Source organism: Polypterus senegalus, chromosome 12 (assembly GCF_016835505.1).
Source record: "Polypterus senegalus isolate Bchr_013 chromosome 12, ASM1683550v1, whole genome shotgun sequence".
NCBI lineage: Eukaryota > Metazoa > Chordata > Cladistia > Polypteriformes > Polypteridae > Polypterus > Polypterus senegalus.
In genome coordinates this window covers 54,597,745-54,621,517 of record NC_053165.1, presented here as the reverse complement: position 1 = coordinate 54,621,517, position 23,773 = coordinate 54,597,745, and the positions used below count along the sequence as shown (strand labels likewise).

At 38.9% G+C, this 23,773-nt stretch overlaps 1 protein-coding gene across 1 annotated transcript in view; it reads right to left on the bottom strand.

Moving 5' to 3' along the window:
* Positions 1-23,773, bottom strand: part of galnt9 (polypeptide N-acetylgalactosaminyltransferase 9) — a 185,824-nt gene that overhangs the window by 64,685 nt on the left and 97,366 nt on the right. Inside the window, exons 5-6 of the mRNA XM_039772186.1 lie at positions 16,530-16,727; positions 8,736-8,853 (exon numbers count right to left, since the gene is read on the bottom strand). Coding sequence (XP_039628120.1) covers positions 8,736-8,853; positions 16,530-16,727 — 316 coding nt within the window. The remainder of the gene's footprint in view (positions 1-8,735; positions 8,854-16,529; positions 16,728-23,773) is intronic.

The window sequence follows — 23,773 nt, the reverse complement described above, 5'->3', positions numbered from 1 at the left end:
GCTGCGAAGCGCGGGTATTTTGCTAGTATTAAATATAGTAGACAGAAACATAGTAAAGGGACAGGCGAGTGGTTCATTTACAGGAAATAGTAAAATTAAAAAGCCAAAACAGAGATAAAAAATAGATCTTCAAGCCCAAAAGGTCCTGACATTAGCTAGTATTTTCTTTTTCTGACTACAATAATTTAGAACAGACTTTGTTTTAAGGAAGGATCCAACTCTAGGATGTCACTGTAATGAAATGATGGCTTTACAAAACTTGGTGCCAGAGTTTAATTCAAAAATCAGACTTCAATGCTCAAATGAAAATTAAAAACAAAAGACTGGCCTCAGACTCAAGAAGCAGGCTTTGTGGCATGCACAGCCCAAAAGGAGCCAAGATGAAGCATTTTATTAACAAAAAGTTCAAAATCAAAACCAAAAGCATCAAAAAGGGTTGCCTAGAGTAGGCTGCAATGATGCCACCTACACAATGATAAAATAAATAAATATATAAACAAAAACAGAAATTATAACTGCAATTAGGTAATAAAGGTGCTTTAGGAATGCTAAAATTCATATTAATGACAACAACAGCTAATTCTTAAATTTCCAAGATGTACCTGCCAACCCTTCCATTTTCATTTGAAATCGCCAATATGACTTTGTCACTCTTAAATGTGTTCTGTGAGAAAAGAGCCTGTGTGTTATGTATTGCAGAATGTGTGTAATACCTTGTGTCACACACGTGTGTCTGGGAGATAACATCCAGGCTCATTTAATAACTGTTATACTCCATGCCAGAGGGTGGCACTATTGTGTTCTCCTCTCTGAGAAAGGATGATTGACAGCTCCTTCATCTCTGTTGCCACTTCTAATTTTGCCCTTCTGAACCCACCCCATCCGGTGTACAGATGTCATAACCAGCTCCAGCGCCATCTTGGGGCAGTCTGAAGGAGACTCACGTCTGAACAAGACAAACTTTATTTTTGCAATCATCTTTTTCTGTTCTTACTGGCCATATAATATATGGGAATCACCACAGTGCCCCAACTCTTTTTGATGTTTCTTGTGTCCGATTACATTTGTCATGTTATCAACAGGCTCAAGTGACAAATGAGAATGAAAATCCAAAATCAGATCACCTATGATTTTTATCATTCGTTAACTGTCGCAGGCCATCTCTGTTTAGACGCGTAGTGCTCAAGTTTCTTTGTAAAAAGATTCCAAAGAAAAGAATACAATTTAGCTTACTTAGTAATACTTATGAAATTTTGTGGTAAATAAAGTCCACAAGAAACAATGTGTTTATCCATCTTTGAAATGCATTCATCCCGAGTAGGGTCAGGGGAAAAACTAAAGCCTATCCCAGCAAGCATTGAGAGCAGGGCAGGAACAGTATCTGGACGGACACTCAGGTTGACAAATTTTTCACACAGCAAAGGTTATCTGCCGAGGCTGCCTTTATCACTTCATAGCCAGATGTTGCTCTCTGACATGTATATGACTTTCAGTGTCATTCCTTGTAATCGTGAGCCCTACTTTAAAGTGTGGCTGTGTCTGCGCTCCCAATGATTGGTATCCCATCTAGGCTTGGTTCCCAACTTCTACTCAAGGTTACTTCCACAAGATCTGAGCCTATACTTGACAAACGGAGGTAATAAAATGAATTGATAGGCTTTTGGGTTTGTGCTTATATGGATCTGCTAGGATTTGCTTTTATTATGCTTGATTTATTATCTTGTTAAATAAATCTATGTATATCTGCAAATTATCAAATGACTTCTTTTTTATCCCCAGCCCTCCTGCTCCTCCCCTTACAAAACCATTTTAATCAAGCTCAAAAGACTACATCAGCAGCCATAAGCCCAGAGCTGAAATATGTACTGCAGCCCAACATCTGGTGCCATGTAAAGCAGATCTTACACTTATCGAGAAACAGACGCTCTTCAGCCACCTAGGACTGTGATCAAACCTCATTCACCTCCAGCTCAACAAAGCCCACTCAGTATAAGAGCAAAGACAGTTTAATTCACCGGTCTGAGTGCAGTAGTTGTACAGGATTAGCATTGTACCACTTACAATATATCAAATTACAATAGCACCATGTGACTATAGAAAAGGCAGTAATACTGCAAAATTCCCTCTTTACATACATCTAAAAAAAAACACCTGAATTGACTTGTTTTGTAGACTATCCACATGTAATGACTTACAGGATACCAGTGTATGACAAGCATTTGGTATGCATGCAGGGCATTAACATCGAATCATAATTATCCTCCTATCCAGCATGATACTATAAAAACCCCCGTCCCAGCAGTGATAAAAAAAATCTGCATGTTAATAGTACAAGCATGCAGCAGAAAATCTTAAAGTAAGCCCATTTATTTAACCGATTGGTTGGAACAGCAACCTGACACGACCCCACTTCTGAGCAAACTCAGTCACCACAGAATGGGCTGAGTTTACTTTCCTTTTCAAATTACTTTCAGGTCATCAGACAAACACAGAAATGTACTTTAAAAGCAATTAAGCAAACTATTAACATTTTCAGAAAAGTCTAAACCTTCCTACCAGGTTATCTGCATTGCCTTAGTTCATTTGCACCTCCGCAGGCAAAAAGAGGGACATAGTAGTGGGTTGTGTACCACTCCTGAGTTTGACATTGGATTTTCTACTAAAGGAAGTGATATAAGTGGGGGAAAAAGGTGCTAAAAAGTTAATGCTAATAATAAGAAGGGGAACGCTATGTTAGTTTAAAATAGGCTGTAATAAAATTAATTTTCTTATTGTCCCATCTTTTTATAATAAAATATTTTGAATCCAATAGCAGCAACTTCCTTTTTATAATATCCTTTTTTCACCCAGGATATTTTGTAAGATGATGTTATAAGGCCGCTGGTTAATCGGGTGTATCATAAGTACTATGTAACTAAATACTTTTCTGTATATAATATTTGTAGTTTTTTTTTTTGTTTGTTTTTTACCAAGGAGTAATATTATTAGCAGGCAGTGTGATGTAGTGGTTAAGGCTTTGGGTCTAGGACTTCAAACTCTTAGAATGTGCATCCATATCTTGGTACTGACACTGTGTGGACATACACAAGTCACTTCACCTTCCTGTACTCTAATTGTCATTTATATATTATTATTATTATTAGGACACTGGATACACTTACATGGTATATATAATTGTTTATGACTAAAAACGTTCCTGCACAGGTTCAGTTCCTGCTTTTCTTAGTGATCTGTCTTTTGCAGACAATTTAGCAGTAAACTGTATTCTTTTGAAATGGAACAGGTAATGAGTCGGAATGATGTGAAATTTGAGTATACAGTATTATCATTATTAGATGATTACAATTTTCATTTGCTTATGTCATTCATTTGTTTCTTTTGATGTTTTTCGTCAGTTTTATGTAGTCCCCCATTTAATGTCTGTAGATGTAAAATGTTTATGTAATGAATTTTGGAGAGTAAGGAGTGGGGCATCCCAGGTGCTTTCTACTTCCATTTCAGACCTCACTGTTGATGACAAACATGATCATATCTCTTTTGTCCTATCCAGGATGCTGTGCCTTCTTCACTCGTCCTTCCATCCTATTGGTTAGAGCTGCTGTTCAGCCCATCACGCACTTCTGCTCCATCCTTTGTTTGCATAAAGCATGCTCTCAGAGCACAGCTGAGCATGTATGTTAATATAATATGAATAACATATCAAGAAAAAAACATGGGCTGGCTAGTTTTCATTGTTCTACAATACCACCAAATTTGAATCAAACCAGTTTTTTACCAAAGCATTTTGGGTATTTTTCTTCTGTGGTGTATATATCAAAATATTATCTCTTAGCAAGTACCTACTATCCTGGATGTACCATCCCATCAAATTTCATGTTTTTAAATAAATTGGAAATAGTGTTTTTGTTGATGAATGAGTGGATCAGTATATATAGATAATACAGCAACAACAACATTTATATTTAAAGCTGATGAGATCTGTTCCTGTTGAGAGTCTTAGGAGTAATTAATACTATTAAGTATTAGACGTGGAGAAAAAAGTGACACATTATCTCATTACAATTTTATTCATTGTAATATGTTATCAATACGCTAAATTTTGGTCTGCTTTAAATCCATTTGGTATCTGTATAGTAAAAATAGCTTCCAAAGCCCCTTAGATGATGCCAATCACAGCAAAAGTTAAAGATTTATTGATGTGTATGTAACCCACCATATTGATTACTAACTATATAGATAGAGCTGAGATACTTAAATTTCATTTCAACAGTTAAAAAACATCTAACTGGGATGAACTGAATGAGGAGTTTTTCTTATTAATGGTAAAAAACTGGCACAGTTTGTAAAATCCCTAAGAACTGGAGTGGAATACCAAATATATCAAAAAATATTTAAAAAGTCAAAATGTTATTGTACACTCCAAATTAGGATAATATTGTTTTCAATATCTCAATAAACAAATGGGCAAAAAGAAAGTCATAGCCTAAAACAAAATGTGACAAAAGGCCTTCTTGGAAATAAAGCTAATTATGCTAGATAATTCAATGCATTAAATATCTACTCAGAGATAAGATACATTGAACCTAGTGCCCAATCGCTTACTCATCATCATCAATGCAACAATCTCAGTCAGGTCATATTTCTAAATGTGTTCCGTATACAAGAAGAAATAAGGCATAAATAAAAAATCCTTTGTCAAAAAAAGTAAAAACCTCAGAAATGAAAGCTGATAACAAAATCCCCAAAAACAGCAGAACAGCACGTATAGAACATGTTAATTCTCACAAATATGCACTAAATTGAAATAATGTCACATCCAACATCGCTATACCACCATGTCTCATACATATTTTGCTAATATCATATGTCCTGTCTCGATATAGAGACAACATCATGCCTCATCCCTGCTAAATATGATAACATGCAACTCAAACACCTTGGCTCCAGATCACAGCTTCAACCAAATATTGTGCACTGGAGTACAAAAAGTACACTTTGCAAAGAGGTGGAACACAGCCTACAAGGTTTCGAGGTTAATAGTTTGAGAGACCTTTTGAGACCCTCCTAATGGGACGAGACACAGAGGCATGATTGCCTCTTTTGAGATCCTCCTCAATGGGACGACACACAGAAACGTGACTGCCGCAGCTGTTGAGGATTGCTAGTCCGTCCCGAGGCAACTGCAGGTTTGCAGCACTGCAGAAACAACTGCAAGCTGACCGCTGCCATGCACATATCGCTCATCGGGCGATACAGGGAACATTACAACTAGGCTGCTTACCAGGCTCCGACCCTGCCTGTTTGCTGTGTCTGTGGATAGAAGAATGGTACATCCTGCTACAATAAATAACCTTGCCATTCCAGTTTAGAGTGGAATAAAGCTGGTTTTGCTAAAGTACTGAGACTCAGACTCATCTTTGGGGTGCAAGACACCACCTCACATGTCCCAAGTGCGACTATTGAATCTTCTTATGAAATAGCACAATTTATTGTTGTCTTTATGAAACTTTAGGTTCACCTCAAACTTGACTTTAACCAGTAAATTTGACTCTTAACTAAGCACTCCTCATGTGCAAATGCTCAGATATATGTCCATTAACAGAGTTGTGTCGTTGACATATGTGGGATGGGGCCCTATTTCCTGTTGAGAAAGTTAAAATTAAGTTTCCCAGAAGCAAGAAAATATCTCTGTACATATTACAGATGTGCCATTCATGTAAGATCATTTTCCTTTTTCTAAACCTGTCCATTGCACAGGTCACTGGAGCTAGTTACGAAGCAAGGTAGGTGGTAGTCCTGGAAATGATGACAGCCTACTATTTTTTACTATACCTTGCAACACACCTACAAGAATAATTTAGAGGCACCTGTATACCTAACAGTTACACAAGAATGTGGGATGGTGGCCTGAAAAAATTTGAACACCTTGGTGAAAAACAACAAAGACATGGGGAGCATGTACCAGCAGCTCCTCTCAAACTGTAATCATTTTAAAGATGTAACCACTTTGCTGTCCACGTGTAACCAGTAAAACTGAATTCTTATTAACAAAGAAAAATTAAACCAGTTCAAAGACTAGTGTTTGGATCAAGTAGTCTAGACTGATCTAAATCACCCCTGGATTTTACACACAAATATGATGCAGCAATGAGCAATCCAGACCAGATAACTTGAATAGCAAACCACCAGAACAGCAGGTGCCACTGTGTGTGAGCCTAGTGCTAGCTCCAAAAATAGTCAGTTGCTTCAGGGATCTCACAACAAGAGATCCTGTCACCCAATCCATGGCCTTATCATGACACAATGTTCCACGACACACATAGGCCACACATGACATTTGTGATCCTACCTGGCCAGTCACATCTCAAGAAATGCAGCATGTTTGAGCTGTTCCAGAATGCCGTCTATAGTATGCTTCAGGGTCAGCGCAGAGCGCTGGAGATTAAAACTGTGTAAGGATCATTTGCCTGCAGGAGTCACACGGCATTGAGTGGCATCTGCTGTGTGATATATGGCTGGCTGTTCATCCTGGCCAATACCCCTACACCGCCAGGTGGAGCCCTAGAATGCCTGAAGGGAATTATGGACATTGGTGTTTTCCTCTACAGCCCTACTGGATACCACGGGGGCCGCTAGAAGGCGCTGCAGGAAGGAACAGCAATTATTAGTACGACCGAGTTACATGGACAAGAAGAGTGATGTGCTTCTGGGTTGAAGAAGAAGGACTTTTTATCTGACCCAGAAGTGTTCCTAGTCACATGGACAGAGAGAGTGAAACACTTCCGGGTCAAGGACTATAAAGGATTACGGGAAATCCTCAGACGACGAGCTAAGCTCGGTGGAAGGGTGGCAACGCGTCTGGGAGTGGTGGATTGGTTTGTGTATTATTGTGGAATTTATGAGTATTGTGGAGAGGAGGGTGCTTTGTGCACTGTTTATTAATAAAAAGTCATTATTTTGGACTTTTATCTGGTGTATAGTCTGAGGGTTCAAGAGGACAATAGCGCCCTCAATCTGTCACATATGCTACACAGTTCCAGACTTGGGGGTGGTACTCAGCACAGTAAAAGAACTGTCCCGGACCAGTAAATCATTTCTTACTCATGCAATGTGATCACTGTTAGTTTTCATAAAAACTGGTCCATTGCTCCTGTGTGGATTGATTATATACAGTATGTGTATTGTATATTTGTGTTTCTGTTGGGTGTTGAATGGATTACATCACAAGGGCAGGAAAAAAATCAGACATCCGAAACATTCCAAGCAGAGAGAAAAATGATTGGCAGAGCATACTAATATGATAAAGTATTCAAACAAAAGATGAATGTCGGCTTCTCAATAGTTCTCGCACTGCCTCCAATTTCCATAAAGAACAGAGGCGTTCACAGAAAACAGCATTATGCAGGGAAATATCATTTTGTGGGAAGGGGCATTTGTTTGATTTATAATATCATCAGTGTGCGCAGCAGGCGTCACGGTGGGTACACGCACATTTGTTTACTTAAGTGTATCATCTGCAGTCAGAATAACAATTCCATTTGGAGTTTCAGAAATAAAAAGGCCTCATTTTCAAATCAGAAAAAGTGTGCATTGTTATTCAGGACACAAGATGGAACAAATCCACTTACTTCATTTCTTTTCTTTTTTATTAGCTGTAATCAGCTGTTACTTGGCTTCTAGGGCCACTATGTTTATCACTGAAGGTGAATCTGCAGCTTGGAAAAAGCTCCATTTATTTGGCAAAACAAATCAAGTTGAAAAAGTTGGTACTGCTTCACTAATTTTGATCCTCCAATGTATACATAAAATGAATTTCCTGCTGTAATATTGGCACACTATCTATAAAATGTCTCTAATACATATTATATAGTCCTTGTCCTTCCTAACTACCTACCTCCTTACCCAACTCTACCCTAACTTTACCCACTTAACCTACCTACCTACCTATCTATCTATGTTCTTTCTTATCATTTGAAAACCATAAATTTACTTTCTTTGTATTCATTTAATCATCTATCTAGAATATTGTCCCCTTTAAGAGCTGGTATTGGTCTTGCCCCAATTGCTTCCTAAATCCCTGACTAGAATTAAGTGAGTTTTGAAAAAATATGAATGGATGAGCTAATTAAAGCGATGAATTTTTGCCTGTTTCAATTGTTGGGGTAGCTATTATTACGCCAATGTTACAGCTTTATGTCCAAAAAAACATTCAGATGTACTCTATTGGGCTACATTGCTCTTGCAGGCCTGTATATATTATTGCATATTGGTAGGACATGCAAGGAAGAATTCATTGTACTCTGTACCGTACATGTGACAGTACTACTGCTACGACTACTACTGTTCAGATATCCGTTTAATGTGTTCGGGTCCAGGGTACTTTAAAGTGAAGGGGTGGACACTTTGGTTGATACCTCTGTTGAGACCAGACAGCTAGTACTTGAGTTCTTGAGTGTTGATACAAGTTCTCTGCCACAAGGGGGTCAGTTTCCCTATAAGGCATCTGCTTGCCACTACAGGAATTACTGTCAAAAGAAATAGTAGATCAAACACTTGAATGGAGCTGCTGGCAATAGACTTGGCATAGCAATTAAACCATCATTGCTTGTGTGGATTTGCTGAAAAACATACCTTGTCTTTCCATCTTGGGCCAGAAGAAGCAGACACTAAAGTTAAGATGAAGGAAATGATCATGGCTAAAATGATTGCTTGGGGACATGCTGCAGCTCACTTACCCTCATGCCGAGCTCTATGTTTTCCCCACCATAAACCTCCATCCCGGGATCCAGAAGGCCAATTTTTCCAAAGTATTCCCGGTTAACCACAAAGGAGCAACCGATCATTGCTGGAGTCCTAAACAACGAATGAAAAAAAGAATTAAATACTTAGGAATAAAAGAAGGACAAAAATCCAGCAGTAGACAAGTGTGCCTTTTAACATGGGTATTATAATGACAGCATTAGTGATTACAGTGTTGTACTTGCAACTACGAGGATGCCAGTTCAATTGATGAGTCACTAAATGATACTGTGCTCTAAATGTATGAAATGTCCACAAGCTATTTTTAATGTATAATGAATCCTTTCAATCACCGCTGACAAAGATGTCATCCAAAAATGATGAAAAGTTCTGTTTTGTTAATAATTTATTTTTGTTCATATTTAATAAATATCAATCTACCTTCTGAACATGAGCAATTCTGAATCGGGAAACGGACTGCATTTGACACATGGCAGTAACCAACTGTGGATGAGGCACTGGATCTGTGAGACATAGCACTAATCACTGCACCACCATGATTCTCCTTTTTGTAACTCCTTTCTCTAATACAGGGTCAAAGAGAGCTTTTATAGAGTGCAAGGTAGGAATCAACAATAGACTGGATAGACATCACAGCAACACCCGTGTGCATCCCTCCAAACCAGCTAACTTAACATCCACATCTTAGGCATGTGGAAGTAGATAAAGAAAATCTACAAAATCACAGGAACAGCATGCAGGACCCCCTACACAGACAGTGCACACAGGTAAGGATTTGAATCTTATACCCACACATAAGTTTTTGTAAACCTCTCTTTTTTGTACATCTTAGTCAGTGTTGCTGGCCAATACTTTATTCAGTCCGATTCTGTTGACATAGCAGCATTTTGGCAAGTTTAGGTTTCAGGCTGGCCTCCGTTTTACTGAAGGGGTACCAGCTGCTGTGAGTGGCCAACAAGGCTGGAGAGAAGCTGTTTGGCCGGAATGGCTAAGCAAGGTAGGCAAGAATTCTAATTTGTGTCTTTTCAAGAAGCGATGTATACCCTACAAATAATAATTTGTTTATGTCAACTTTCTTGTGAAAGGTGAAGTAAACCTTTCAGCCTAAATGGCCTCAAGAGTGATAAGTGCCTGAGTGTAACGTCATCAGCTGGACACTTCAGCTCCTACGATATAGTAAGCATTGGCCTTTTGATATGGAGCTGCACACAGTGAATGAATGAGTGTGAGGGCTGATCACGCGCACACATGGCACACACAGACAGCTAAACAGATAAAAATACCAATATTAATAGCTTTAACCAACAGTTTAATGTCATTTTAATGTAATGTAAGTGCAAAGTAATTTAGAAATAATGAAACAAGTCCGATGTAAAATAAGATTTCTAGCAGCAGTGTTAATTAGCCAACAAAAACATCTGGATATGTGGGAGCAGGAAGCCCCCCTACGGGCAGTCATGCCAGATCGGAGGTCTTTTTATAGCAGGTTTTAATGGAGTTATTTTCTTCTGGGTTTTCGATTGTCTACTGCCGTTTTAGATAAATCATTACCTAAGTAGTGGAAAGCCATCTGTGCATTCTGATAAGAACATACTGTAGAAAGCTGGCATTTTATGTAATTTGAGGTATTTGGTACAGAATCTGCTTGATTATAGCCAAAAAAAAAAAGGTAATTGTAGCATACTGGTTTTCGATATGGCCTTAGCTCATTTGCCAGCCTGGTCAATGAAGGGTACTTTGGTTTCTACCCATAGATGTTCTTCTTAATATGTTTACTTGTGTTGCCAAATTTCATCTTCGTTTCTTGTACTATTGTTATCTGGTTACTTTACAATGTGCCTTCTGATGGTGTGTCCAATGAAGGAAGCTATTTAAAAGATGATGTTAACCACATCCCAATCATCCACGTTGTGTAACCTTCTTGTTCACTTTTGAGTCACAGGTGTTAAGAGGTTGTAAATAGGGCTGAGTGCTTTGGGGTTGAGGCTGCCCCTTTTCTCCACTGCAATGGAGAAATTAGGTAGGACAAATAGACTGGACAGGTTATACAATAATGCAGATTTACACTTATTTATGTCACAGATTGTTTGTATTCTTGCAAGTGCGTATGCGGGATTTGGGATGGGTGGGATGGCACACTCCAATTTAAATGAATGTTAATTCAACGAGGCCCACATTTCCTCTACAGATCTCTGCATCTCTACGCATTCAATGGGATCTAGCTGCGTAAATGTTCTATGTAAATTCCTAAATCATTTGATCCAATTTAGACCATGGGGCTGGAGCCTGAATGTACAGGGTGTCAGTAGAGTCACCAATGAATTTAACCTGCACGGCTTTGGGGATGAGGGAGGAAAAACAGACATGCCTGGACATGAGGAGAATATGCCCACTTCACACAGAACCATGCTGCTCTGCTTAAATGCCATTTCCTAGAATAATTAAGAAACTCGTTGATTATCACATTAGATGTAGTAGAAAAGCACTCTTAATATACATTTTATTTCCAATTTGCACTACATGCATTACTTCAATTGATAAGAAAAATGTGGGTTTGATTCAAAGCCCCTTTATTTAATGTACACTATATGACAAATTCACTTATTGATAAGCATTACGGAATTTATTAATATCAAAGATAAAGTCTTGAAGAGCAGGTGTGCATATGGGGTCTCTTACTGCTCAAGGAGACCAGGGTCAAGTCCAGGCTCAGTCTCCATCTGTGTGGAACTTACATGTTCTCCCTGTGTGTGTTTATTTTCCTTGGATTGCAGGGAGGCATAAAATGAGCTAAATAAATAAATGGAACTACATATTCTTCATTAATTATTAAACTTACCATGTGACAAATGGCTAAAAAGTTTTAGGCAGACATTTAGCAATTAACATTGAACACTTGAGGAAAGGTGCCATGGAAAAAAAAACACAAGAAAGAGAAACATGAGTGGTGCCACTGCTGACACCCACTTTGGGGCCATTTAGGGAAGCAGGGTCTTGTTCAAAGCAGAACAGCGCACAGCACTGCTACCTCATGGCGTCACACTGCTCTCCTTTAATTACTAAAGGACACCTAACTTGTACACCTTTGGAAGAAGGTAAAACAGGATTACCCAGATAAAAGCCCTACACTGACATGGAGAGAGCAAGGAAACTATATATAGATGGAAACAACGCTGAAAACTGAAGCCAGTGTTCAGTATAATTACACTGGCGCCATGCCATCTGAAAGCAACAACACGAAACTGGAGATTTTAGAAAGGATGGGTAAGGCAGAAAAGCTTTGACTTAATTGATTGCCTGCTTATTGATTTTCTAGGCACTCCCATCAATCTATTGCACAGCCAGTGTTTATTTCGATTTCAACATTTGACCCAGCGGACCAATTCAAAGATTTCCATCAGTCTTCATTAAATGAATTGCCTCCCCTATGTGGGATTTGGGATGGGTGGGATGACACACTCCAATTTAAATGAATGTTAATTCAACGAGGCCCACATTTCCTCTACAGATCTCTGCATCGTTGTTCTTCTTCACATTATTAAGGCTGATTCTCTATGTGAACCCTTGCTGCCAAATTAAGGAACAGATTTTATTACCTGAATGTTTAGTTCTGGTTTTGAGATTTTATTGCTATGCTTAAATCTTCCCGGTTTTCACCATTATTAAAATGATGTACCAAATAAATTAAAAAGTGCAATAAAATGGGATGTTCATCATAAACTCCTGCTATGGAAGCCATGACTTGTTCAAATTCCTTCCATGCTAGAACAATTGAGCACAGCCTTGAATAGGGAGCCGGTTCACCATGGGGTCCACTCAATCTTAGGGGACAGGTTTAGTGTTGCCAAATAGCCTCTTAGAGATGAAAGTACTCCATGAAAAGTGCACACGAACAAAGGGAGAACACGCAAACACGCACCAGAGAGTGACAAGACCAGAATTTGAACCCAGGACTCTAAAGCTGTGAGGGATGAGGCTGTAACCATTGTGCCACCTCAAGTTATGAATGAACACTGTAGCATGTACACATAACAAGAACTTGAAATAAAATAAAAATTACACTTAATGTGATTGTACTGGAGGGGTCTAAAACAACACATTCAAAGCACGGTGGTTTCTTAATCAACATGAAACAAATAAAAGCAGAAGAGTTCAAATGCGACGAGTTGCTTTTTAAAGCCCAAGGCATCAGACATGAAGGAAATTATAAATTGATTTTATGGTGCTTGTTGAACCCAATATTCCAAAGTACATTAAGCTTGAAAGGACTTGTTCTTTCATTGCATACTAATTCCTTCTGTCTCATTTATTTACACCGGCAGGATGCTTCTTGCACCAATAAAATCAGATTAAGCCAATTCTGTAAAATATATACACAGATAAGAGTCCACCATCACTGCCACAAGCAAACGGCCTGCTTAGGCAAATTGTCACGGGCCATTCATCACTGTACACAACCACCTGCTCTGTTTAGCTGCCGCCTGAAAGTATTCTCAGCTACAGTGTCTCAATTATGCAACTAGGAGGCAGTGTTGTCTGAAGGCCACGAGAGTTTGTTGTTAAAATGCATAAAGAGTAAAGAATCACATTTTACTCCCTGAGAACATGTTTAGAAGCTCGGTTTGCTTTATTGCTAGGTAGTCTGGCCTAGGGGCTAAAGAATTGGACTGTAAACTGCTAAGGAGGCCAGTTCAGCCCAGTGTGACCTTGAGTAAGTCATATAACTTGCTTGTGCTCCAAACGTCCCATACCATTCTTGAGATAGTATCTATTACAGAAAGGCAGTATTTTAAAATCTAAATCAGGCATACAAAAGCCTGACAAGCTGTTGTAAATTCCAGCATACTGCACAATTCCCTTTCCCCCATTCTCCCAATCAGACCATTCATCCGCTATTAGAAAGTCTAGCAGTGAAAAGTTATGCTGTGAAAAACAAAAGCATCAGCTCCGGATGGCTAAATTACTTGGAAGCAGGACTCCCCCGCAAACAGTTTGCTGAGCTCCTTTCTCAATCAATCCGACTGTGGCATAAGTCACAAATGGGCACAGTTTGAGATTTCCTCTCGGTGTCTTGCTGGTATGATTCAGCATTCACCAGAGTGAGGGTCCGTCTGTCATGAAGACGGATGTTAGGTTGCTATGGAGACACAGTGGTGGACTTATCCGAGAGCACCTTGACAATGCTCTGCTGCACAGCTGCTCTGCTGAGAAGAGTCGTTCCACTGTCAATATGATAACTTCATGGATTTGTGACACATCAAAGTCGCCCAAGCTAAACTGTGAACCAAAAGTGGAAGCTGGAGAAATAGAAGGGGGGTTTAGATGTCGAGAGATGTAAGAAGTGTGTAGAAGTAGCATTTCTGAAGGCAGTCTTATTTGTGAGTGTAGAACCTTTCTGGGCCAAGCCAAATGCTGGCCCAGAGGAATAAAACAGAACCTTGTGCTTACGATACTGAATAAAAAGAAGATGTGGTAAGCTTGTTCAGCCTTCTCATTGCTTCATATCCTCACTGACTTGTTTTTCATGTTTGAGGGTCACACCATCAGGAATTTAAGTTTGGCCCGGCAGTTCTGTACTGCTGTTAAATCTGCAGGCAACACAATGGTGCAGTGGGCAATATCCTTGGGCCTACTAAGTTACAGAGCTCCCATTTCATACTGTACATACATACAAGCTCAAGTGTTCCATTCTTATGCACGTCTGTTTATCTGTACCTTTTGTTGTATCTCCATTGTTTTAGGTTTACAAGGGATGGCAGGAATTCCACATTCTGAAAAGTGAGTGTTGGCCACAAAAATTCCAGTTTCACACTGACTTTCAGGTTCTTGTACTGTGAAGCACATCTCTCAAGATGTGAAGTTCAACATACAGTAAACATTGCTCATAATGATGATAATGACAAGAAAAAGGAAAACAAGTCATGAAGCAAATAATAAAGCATGCCCACATCTCACTTTACTGATTTATAAATTAGTTTCATGATATCAATAAATAGTTTATTTAGGCAAGGAAATCACCTGGTTGTATATAAGATATAATAGTAGCTTTCGAAGGGTTGAGCTGACTATTTATGTGGATCTTTAAACTACGAATGTAAACCGTGCAATAAAGAATTCTTTGAAGTTGGTCTATATAATATAGGGACTAAAACCGCTGGGAAAAGAAGACTGGAGCATTGACAACATTATTTGTCAAAGGAGATATACACTGAGAGGAGGCACTATGCCACAATACAGAAACAGAAGTCCGGAAATTAAATGGCTACTTGGGCACAATTCAATGGAGGGTTATATTAAGAGTAGTAGCAAGGACAGGATGCGTAGTATATGCATTGTCCACTAAGACTTTATATGATAGCCAAGTAAAGCAGGGTTTACCAGATTCTGTAAAGGGGCCTTGAAGACCAAAGTTGCAGACACATGTGGGGCTGCTAAGCAGAGTGCTGTCAGACTGCCCATAGTATTTACTGGAGGCACACCTGACTTTAAAAGTGTTACAGAAGTCATCCCGGGCTGGAGCTAAAAAGGCAGGATTTGGTGTAGGCAAGAACTCACCTGACAGCCAGAAGAAGGAGAAAGGGCTGAATGCGCAAGAGATGGATGGTAGGAGAGCCACCCAGGTAGAGAAACAGGGTCACCTGCGTCGAGATGGCTTGCTTTAGCGCAGTGGAAACTGCAAGCAATGAAACAAAGACTGCAAAACGGAAACTCTTTCAAGATGGGTGAAAGAATGAATAGTCATTTAATTTATTGGGCAAGAGTACTGCCCCCCAAGATATAAGTGTTTGAGATATTTGTTTTGTTTCTTTACAAAAAGTTTAGTAACTTTTTTCAACTTCTTCACAATTACAAAAATCAATGTGGCATTTTCTTTTGAGTGCTAAAGTTATCTGTACAACAAGCCAAACATTCTTTTGTGTAGCTAATCTACCTACTGCTGCTGCCACACTTGAATTCTTGTCTTCAGTTTCTGGTCTCTCTCGTCCTCATGGTGCAACAGAAGAGCAAGAGACAGAAGAAATGAACAATCTGGCAATGGAATCTAATAAACGTGGTGGCCTTTTACTCACTACCCCATCATCAACCAGCCAACAGAAATGATGCCGCCAGCACTGGCAACTCTTTTCTTCATTCGGAGCATGTTCTTTAGATGTGATACTGACATTTTTTTTGTCTTTACTGCACAGTTGCTGTTCTGTTGTTTATTTACTTTTTTTAACAAATAGCAAGGTGGCCAAATAAAATGAAAAGGGACTTATTAAAATGCAATTAATAAATTACACAAGGTTTTCTAAGAACAATTAAAAATTAATGACATGAAAAATGAGTCATACTTGTATATTTAAACAGCATTTCAATAAAAGCAAGCAATTAATTTTCATGAGAAAAGATAATCAAAGATCCTTAGGACCACTGAACTAAGAAGTCAGTCATAGAAAAATAAACTGCAATGAACCAGCATATCATAGATAGATAGATAGATAGACAGACAGACAGACAGATTGATAGAGAGTCACTGTACAGAAACATTAATTCTTGCCATACACGTTGGAGAAAATTCCACTGAAGACTATTAATTTAGAATATGGAGCTGAAACAGGGAAAATCTGAGACATTGACTGTCAGGAATCAATTTGTGAAAATTGTGTAACACTTCATTTTGGCATTTTTAGGCTGGTCTGCAATGACAGGCTTGCTTCATCGTACCATACCCACATTATTCTATTCTTTAACTGAAAACAAAGCTGCTCGAGTTTCAGCTTGCTTACCTGATGGGTGCTGTTTCATCTCCTTTATCGAGCCAGTCTTGAGGAGGAATGATGTACATGCACCACAAGCCCCAGTTGTAGCCATGGGCAGCATTGGCATACTGCTGCACTTCAAAGGTGTTGTACTTAATATTGTCAATGGCTGGGAGGATAATGCGACTTGCATCTTCTTTTATTCTTGTCAGGATGGGTTCAGCCCTGTAAAATAATAAAACACAGAGAGTTATGAGATACTTGAGCCAAACAGAACTCATCAGCTTGGCCACAGAAGGGAAAAATGATCCAGCTGCAATGCTGATTTAAAGGGGGTATTCTTTCTGAAAAGTGATTTCTAGGCTATGAACATTACGTTTTATGTGGTGAATTCAAGATAAGCCGAATAAATTCAGGTTCGTGACAGCTTCATAATACAGGGCAAGAGCAATTTTACTATCATGAGCCGAGAAGCTGTCCACTCCAAATAAAGATCTTTTATGTTATACAGAGAACACCATCTAAAGGTAGCTCACAAACACAGGGCTCTAGTCCATTTGTTCTCAGGTTCTCTTTTTTATTATGTAAGTACCATCAGGTTAAGTGAGTGAGTCAGTGGCCATTCGACCATAGCGCATTATGCTCCTTTAACTTGTCACATCACTTGGTGGTGTTGGTGACTTAAGTAGGTGACACATAAAGCTGCACAGCCCAAACAACAAAATAGTTTACTGCTCATTTGGTGGTCTGATGACTCAGAAAACAATTACTACAGCATGTGCAGTGAAGACTTACCGAAAACGTCTCAACAACAATTGCCAATTTTTCCTAGTCTGCTATAATTTTACCTATGAAGCACACCTGCCACACTGTTTGAAATCTGTTCTGATTGCTTACAAACAGAGTCATAAAAAACACAAACCACTGTTGACATCTAGAGTAGGTGGATAACAATGCCAATGGGAAGGTGGAATTGTGCTGTGGCGGTTTCTGGGATGCCTACAAGGAGGCTGCTGCTTACACATTCACAATCATTACTAAACATGTGAGAAGTGGCAGTTTAAATGGAGACTGGAGGTGTGGCGTAGGTGGAAGGGCTTTGGGCATCCTTTCAGTGTTCCAGTCCCAAGACTCTCACTTGACCGTTGCTGTCAAAGAAATGTTTCATATCATCTGAGTGCAATGAAATTGCTCCTGTCACTCCAGGCCCGAAGAGTGAGCTCTAGGCCCAAAGCAGCAATTCAGGATCAGAGCTCTGATTCACCTAAGCTCTGCCATTTTAAAATCATGCTCTCTGTCTGAATTTGAAACATTCTGACTCGCTGCTTTCAAAAGTGATATTTAATGCTACAGAGAAACCTGGGTGTGAACTGAATTTCCCTTCTCCTTAACAAAAAAAGAGCTAAGCAGGTCCCTTTGATTATTGTACTGGCTCTAAACTGGATTAAGCAGGACATAACATTAACAGGTGGACAAGATGGCATGAGTGTCAAGTTCAAATTCAAATTTACTGTCAGCCCCAATGATGCCGAGACCTAAAAATGTGTAATGAAAATGGGCTCAGACGATGAATGGGTGAAAGCAGTAATATAAGAGTAATGAAATAAATTATGAATTTGCAGATTAGAGACGCCTTTTACATTTGCGTTTCAACTCATGCATTGACTCAACGTAATGGGAATCCATCTAAACTTTTGCACAACCAATGTGGCCAAATCTCATCAGCAAACATGAGTATGTGTATCACTGTGGGTCAAATGTGAACACTTAAATACACGCTACCATCATACTCCAGAGAAAACCAGAATCATCACTCATCACCCTTTGGCGCTCATTTCAAGCCAGAGCCACATTACCAGGTGGTAGGTAGCTGCAGATTTCTCCTACTGTGACTGCTGTTTTTGAAAAATCAGCACTAATATTTCAAGTGAGTTTTAAGACTTCCGCTTAGGTAATCTTTTACAATGTAAATGGTAAAACATAATGCTTGGCAATGCAACCGAGGTAGCCCGGGACTACTGTATTGCCAAGAGACATCAAAACATTTTGAAAAAGCGTGAAGTGAACAGAACTAATGGAACACAGAAGTAAAGGGCACTTGTCTGAGCAAATTATGCACATGGGCTGATGTGTCAGTTGTCAGCGGATGGCACCAATCAAACAGCGAAAGAGAAAAAAACTCAGGAAAGGCGTACAGAAAGGTGAAGGCCTTTTAAATTCAGAAAAAGAAAACAAAAGCATCAATTTAATCAGAGTAGATCTGAACCCTTCTTTACATAATAAAACATGGCAGCCAAGGAATAAAGCTGATTATTTTTCTAACTGTTTGAAATGGAAAGAGCTGACCAAATGGCCATTAAGTAAATGAAGTCTGAAAGATTGTTTTTCTAAATCAAGTATTAAAGTTGTCAGAGCCATTTACATTTTTGTTTGCTTCTGGCAATGTTCAAGTCTTCCAGAGAGTATTTACTCAAGTAATCCAGAGAGGCAGAGTGCGAGTCTCTGCCTTGCCTCATTAAAAATTGTATTCATTTAGTTCATTTAGAGACTTTATTGCTAGGTGATGAGAGGCTGACAGGAGGTAGTTTGCACTACAGCCCCTACCATTATTTGTAAAGAGGCACTGTGGACAGAAGTAAGAATCTCATATGGAAAATCTGTTTTTGAAATTTCTTCAGCAGCCAACGGCCCCTAAAGACACCAAACAAGCTTTCTAAATGCTGAAAATAATGCAACACAATCATTAGCGACTCAGTGTATAGCAGGGCACTGAAAAAGAATTAAAAAAGAGTCTTCAAAAATACTCAAAAGGCTTAGTAACTCTGGGTCTTCTTCATTTATCCTCTTCAGTTTAACCCTAGTGAAGCAATTTAATGGCTTTGCATGTAGACAAACAATGCAACGAATGTCACAAGTCACAAGAGTTTGCTTAAAATGTGCTCAAAGACCAAAATTACATAAATGACATCAAGGAGGCATTCAGGTTAGTCAAGCAGGCATGTCATTGAGTGAGAAGTTAAACATGAGAAATAAAACAATGATGACAGAAATAAAATGAAGTGCAAAGATCCAGTGCCACATGTCACAAGATAAGATCCTGCAGGAGGCTAAGGGCAAGCAGAATCTCCCAAGGTTTCAGTTTGGGCACATGAAAAGTAAGGTCCTAGTTCAGTCTGTTCTTGAGGAGCCAAGCTGAGAAGTTTTTTAATTTTTTTTTAAAGTCAATGTCACATTAGACGCGAAGACAATCACCTAATGTGACATACCTAATGACTGAGGCCAACTATTCTGAGATTGACAACAATAAAATGAATCCTGTTTGATTTTTTCATTAGTCGTTGGAGAGGGCTGTATGTACAGGAGAGCTGACAACCAATGATTGCTCATCTGAAAATACAATGAACAGAAAGTACCAGTGAGGAATAAAGAACAGGCGTGTTTTGAACCTCACAAATACATGAGAAGATTGACTGTCTGATGTCTTGTGTTTTATGTACTAAAACAGAATAGCAAAAAAGATAAAAGAGCTGAGACTATGGCTGAATAAACCAGTTATTAACTCTTCACATACTGCCAGCTCCGTCAGACATCATGTCATTAGCTGTCAGAAATAAAGGGGGAGCACAGCTACACTGGAAGATCAGTACACTGTCGGTAAATGTGACAGGGGCTGTGATTTTTAGTCGGATAGTTTGACACGGTGAAGCAATGGGATCTGCTATTGGCAAATCTGATGCGCTCCATGACAAAAAGTTGAGTAATGCAACATCATCTTGAGTCAGTAATGACTATACTGACATGCAAGGAAACACAACAACTAACACATTCTTGTGAATTAGAAATTATGTCACAAAACATTGTTTCTATAATTTACCCTTCTTTATCTATTATAGAGACACTGCAATGAAAAGCTGAATGGGAAACCTCTAAATCTTATTGATGTTTCTAAACTGATATGTTTGAGCATGTTGCATACCATACAGGTACTGAATTTACAAGAGAAATGAGGGGATGATTTTGAAGTTACACTATGGCTTACTTGTTTACCCTTTATCTCTGCAGCCAGAGGACAACAACCTAGAAGAGGAAGAGTGATAAGCCTACCATGTAAACCAGAAAGACCACTAATTGTAACCTGTGAGTGTGCAGGGTGCACTGGTTTTCACCAATGCAATGTTTGATTCTGAAAATTCATTTTGTTCGTGAATGCATTCCCAAATGGGCTGAAAGGTCAGGTGATTCTCCCATTGAAATTAAACAAACAGATGGTAAAAACTGAATTTAAAAAAAATATGCATATTTACCATCAAAAACACTTGAAAAAACAGTTATCTTATTACACATTCTGCTTGCATAGCAAATATGGGGTTTAGAGCTTTCAGCTAAGCGGCCCCTCGTCTCTGGAACTCTCTCCCTTTAAATGCCACCTTAAGACACACCTCTTTAAGCTTGCTTATTCTTATTTGAAATAAATTTTAGTTAATATATTTAATTTTAATGAACTGGTTTTATTCTAAATGTAATTTTGATTTATTCTATTTTGCTATTAATGTGTTTTGAAAGCTATCCCTGAGTGTGTATAATAATAATAATCATCATACCAGGAGCAGATCTGAGAGCGGGGTAGCACAGAGATCAGAGTCCTGATTGCCAGAAGCTGTTGTGGGACCTGCCAGAACTGGTTCAGATGCAACAACACCTTCTACCAGATGGAAGTGGGACAAACAAACTATGGGAGGGGCTAGAGTCTTCCTCCATAATGACATAGGCTTTGCAGATGCAATGCTTGATGAAGATAGATAATGATGCTATTAAATTGTGCTAGATGTTCAACAAATACAAATTAACATCCGCATTTGTTTAAATGATCAGTGTATCTATAGGTTAGTTCTGGCTGGTAGTGGGGTCCGTGGATCCACTGTCCTGTCAGATTTTGTGAAAGAAACTGATAGCCCATCTAAGGTCCTTAATCTATGTAACATTATGTAACCCAGTATTTCACTCTGTTTTCGGTGTTGTCACAGAGAACTGGTACAGTGGCACTATAAAAGAAGGTGCGTACAGCAAGTTGTTTGAACTTAGACCAGTGCTTAAAGACTAGTGCTCAAATAGCATGAAAGAATTAGGGCAATTAGGAAAAACAAATCTGGTTTTGCCATGTGTTTTATTTTGTCAGTTTGACTTTGGTTCAGTTCTAGTAACAATTGCAGTATATTATTTTTGCTGATGCTCCTGACTGTTACTCTGCTGACTGTCAACCAAAAGAACTTTGTAATCTCTGCCACACACAGAACACTTTTGTTATTGGGTCTTTGAACTTGTCCTTTCGAACATCAAATGACTAGCGTAACTGTCAGGAAATCAAAGGAAACCATAGCATTTAAACATGATTATGTTTTCCCCTTTATGTTGACTCGAAAATGTTGGCATTGTTCAATATCAGTTTCTCAAAATTTGGCTTCTAGAGGGCATGTCTAAGTTGTATTCATGTCTTATGCTCAGCAACTGAAATATAAAGAAAAGATGCATTGGTGAGGAACACCAATGATTTAAGGTAATAGTTACGGTGTTTTGATTTTTGCTTGTCCAATTACTTTGAATTTGTTTCAGCCTTTTGTTTGGTTACTGTCATGAAATTTCTTTTTTAGCATCTCTACATTCTGTCTGTTTTATTCATTTTTCAGGATGCAATAAAATGTATTGATATTCTGTCAATGCCATTGTTGTTCTGTTTCTCGAGTGCTCCCTTTCATTTTATGGATTATGCCATATTATTTATATCTATTATGCCCCTTACTAGAGTTCACATAGAGTGTTGGGGTTAGGCCCTCCCTATTTAGGATGGCAGTATGCTGTTGTCGGCCAGCACTGAGAATAACAAGTGCAATTTCTTCAACTACTTTTTAACGCAACAAGGAACCCAACACAATGCTTGTTTAACTGAAGTAAAAATACATGTGTTACTTAAAACAAAAAAGCTAAGTGTTACTGCTTTTAAAAAAAATGTCACAAAGACTACCGGCTGGGGTCAGAAGCAACTTGCTTGCATGTGTTTCAGCCATCAAGTGACAGCTAGTGAGGAAGAGCATGCAATCTGTGTACTGTACAAATTTTTAATTTTAATCCTGCATGTGCTGAGGGGTAAATCACTGCAGTAGCACTGTATCTGTAAGGTAAAAGATAAACGTGGTGGACGGTCTGTTGGTCCTTTGCAGGTCTAAGTCACAGAACGAGAGAGTAAAGAGTGTGCTGCATGCAATCCACTAACAGAAACATATTATCAAAGTGTCAGTTTAGTTTTAATCCAGCTACAGTCATGTGAAAACATTAGGACACCCTTTGAAAGCATGTGGTTTTTTGTAACATTTTTAATAAATGGTTATTTCATCTCCGTTTCAACAATACAGAGAGATTAAAGTAATCCAACTAAACAAAGAAAACTGAAGAAAAGTCTTTTCAAGATCTTCTGTAAATGTCATTCTACAAAAATGCCTATTCTAACTGAGGAAAAAGATAGGACACCCTCACATGTATTCCCTCTTAAATTGGCTCAGATCTCACACAGGTATATCACACCAGGTGCACATAATTAGTAGATCGTTACTCTGCATGTTGAATGAGGCTTGCCCTATTTAAACCTCAGACATTTAGTTTGGTGTGCTCCTGACTGTTGAAGTGAGAGTGAGCACCATGGTGAGAACAAAAGAGCTGTCAGAGGACTTCAGAAAAAAGATTGTAGCAGCCTATGAGTCTGGGAAGGGATTTAAAAAGATCTCAAAAGATTTTGAAATCAGCCATTCCACTGTCCGGAAGATAGTCTACAAGTGGAGGGCTTTCAAAACAACTGCCAACATGCCCAGGACTGGTCGCCCCAGCAAGTTCACCCCAAGAGCAGACCGCAAGATGCTAAAAGAGGTCTCCAAAAACCCTAAAGTGTCATCTCGAGAACTACAGCAGGCTCTGGCTACTGTTGATGTAGAAGTACATGCCTCTACAATCAGAAAGAGACTGTACAAGTTTAACTTGCATGGGAGGTGTGCAAGGAGGAAACCTTTGCTTTCCAAGAGAAACATCGAGGCCAGACTGACATTTGCCAGAGATAAAGTTGACAAAGACCAGGACTTCTGGAATAATGTTCTTTGGACAGATGAGTCCAAAATTGAATTATTTGGACACAACAGCAGAGGACATGTTTGGCGTAAACCAAACACAGCATTCCAAGAAAAGAACCTCATACCAACTGTGAAGCATGGAGGTGGAAGTGTCATGGT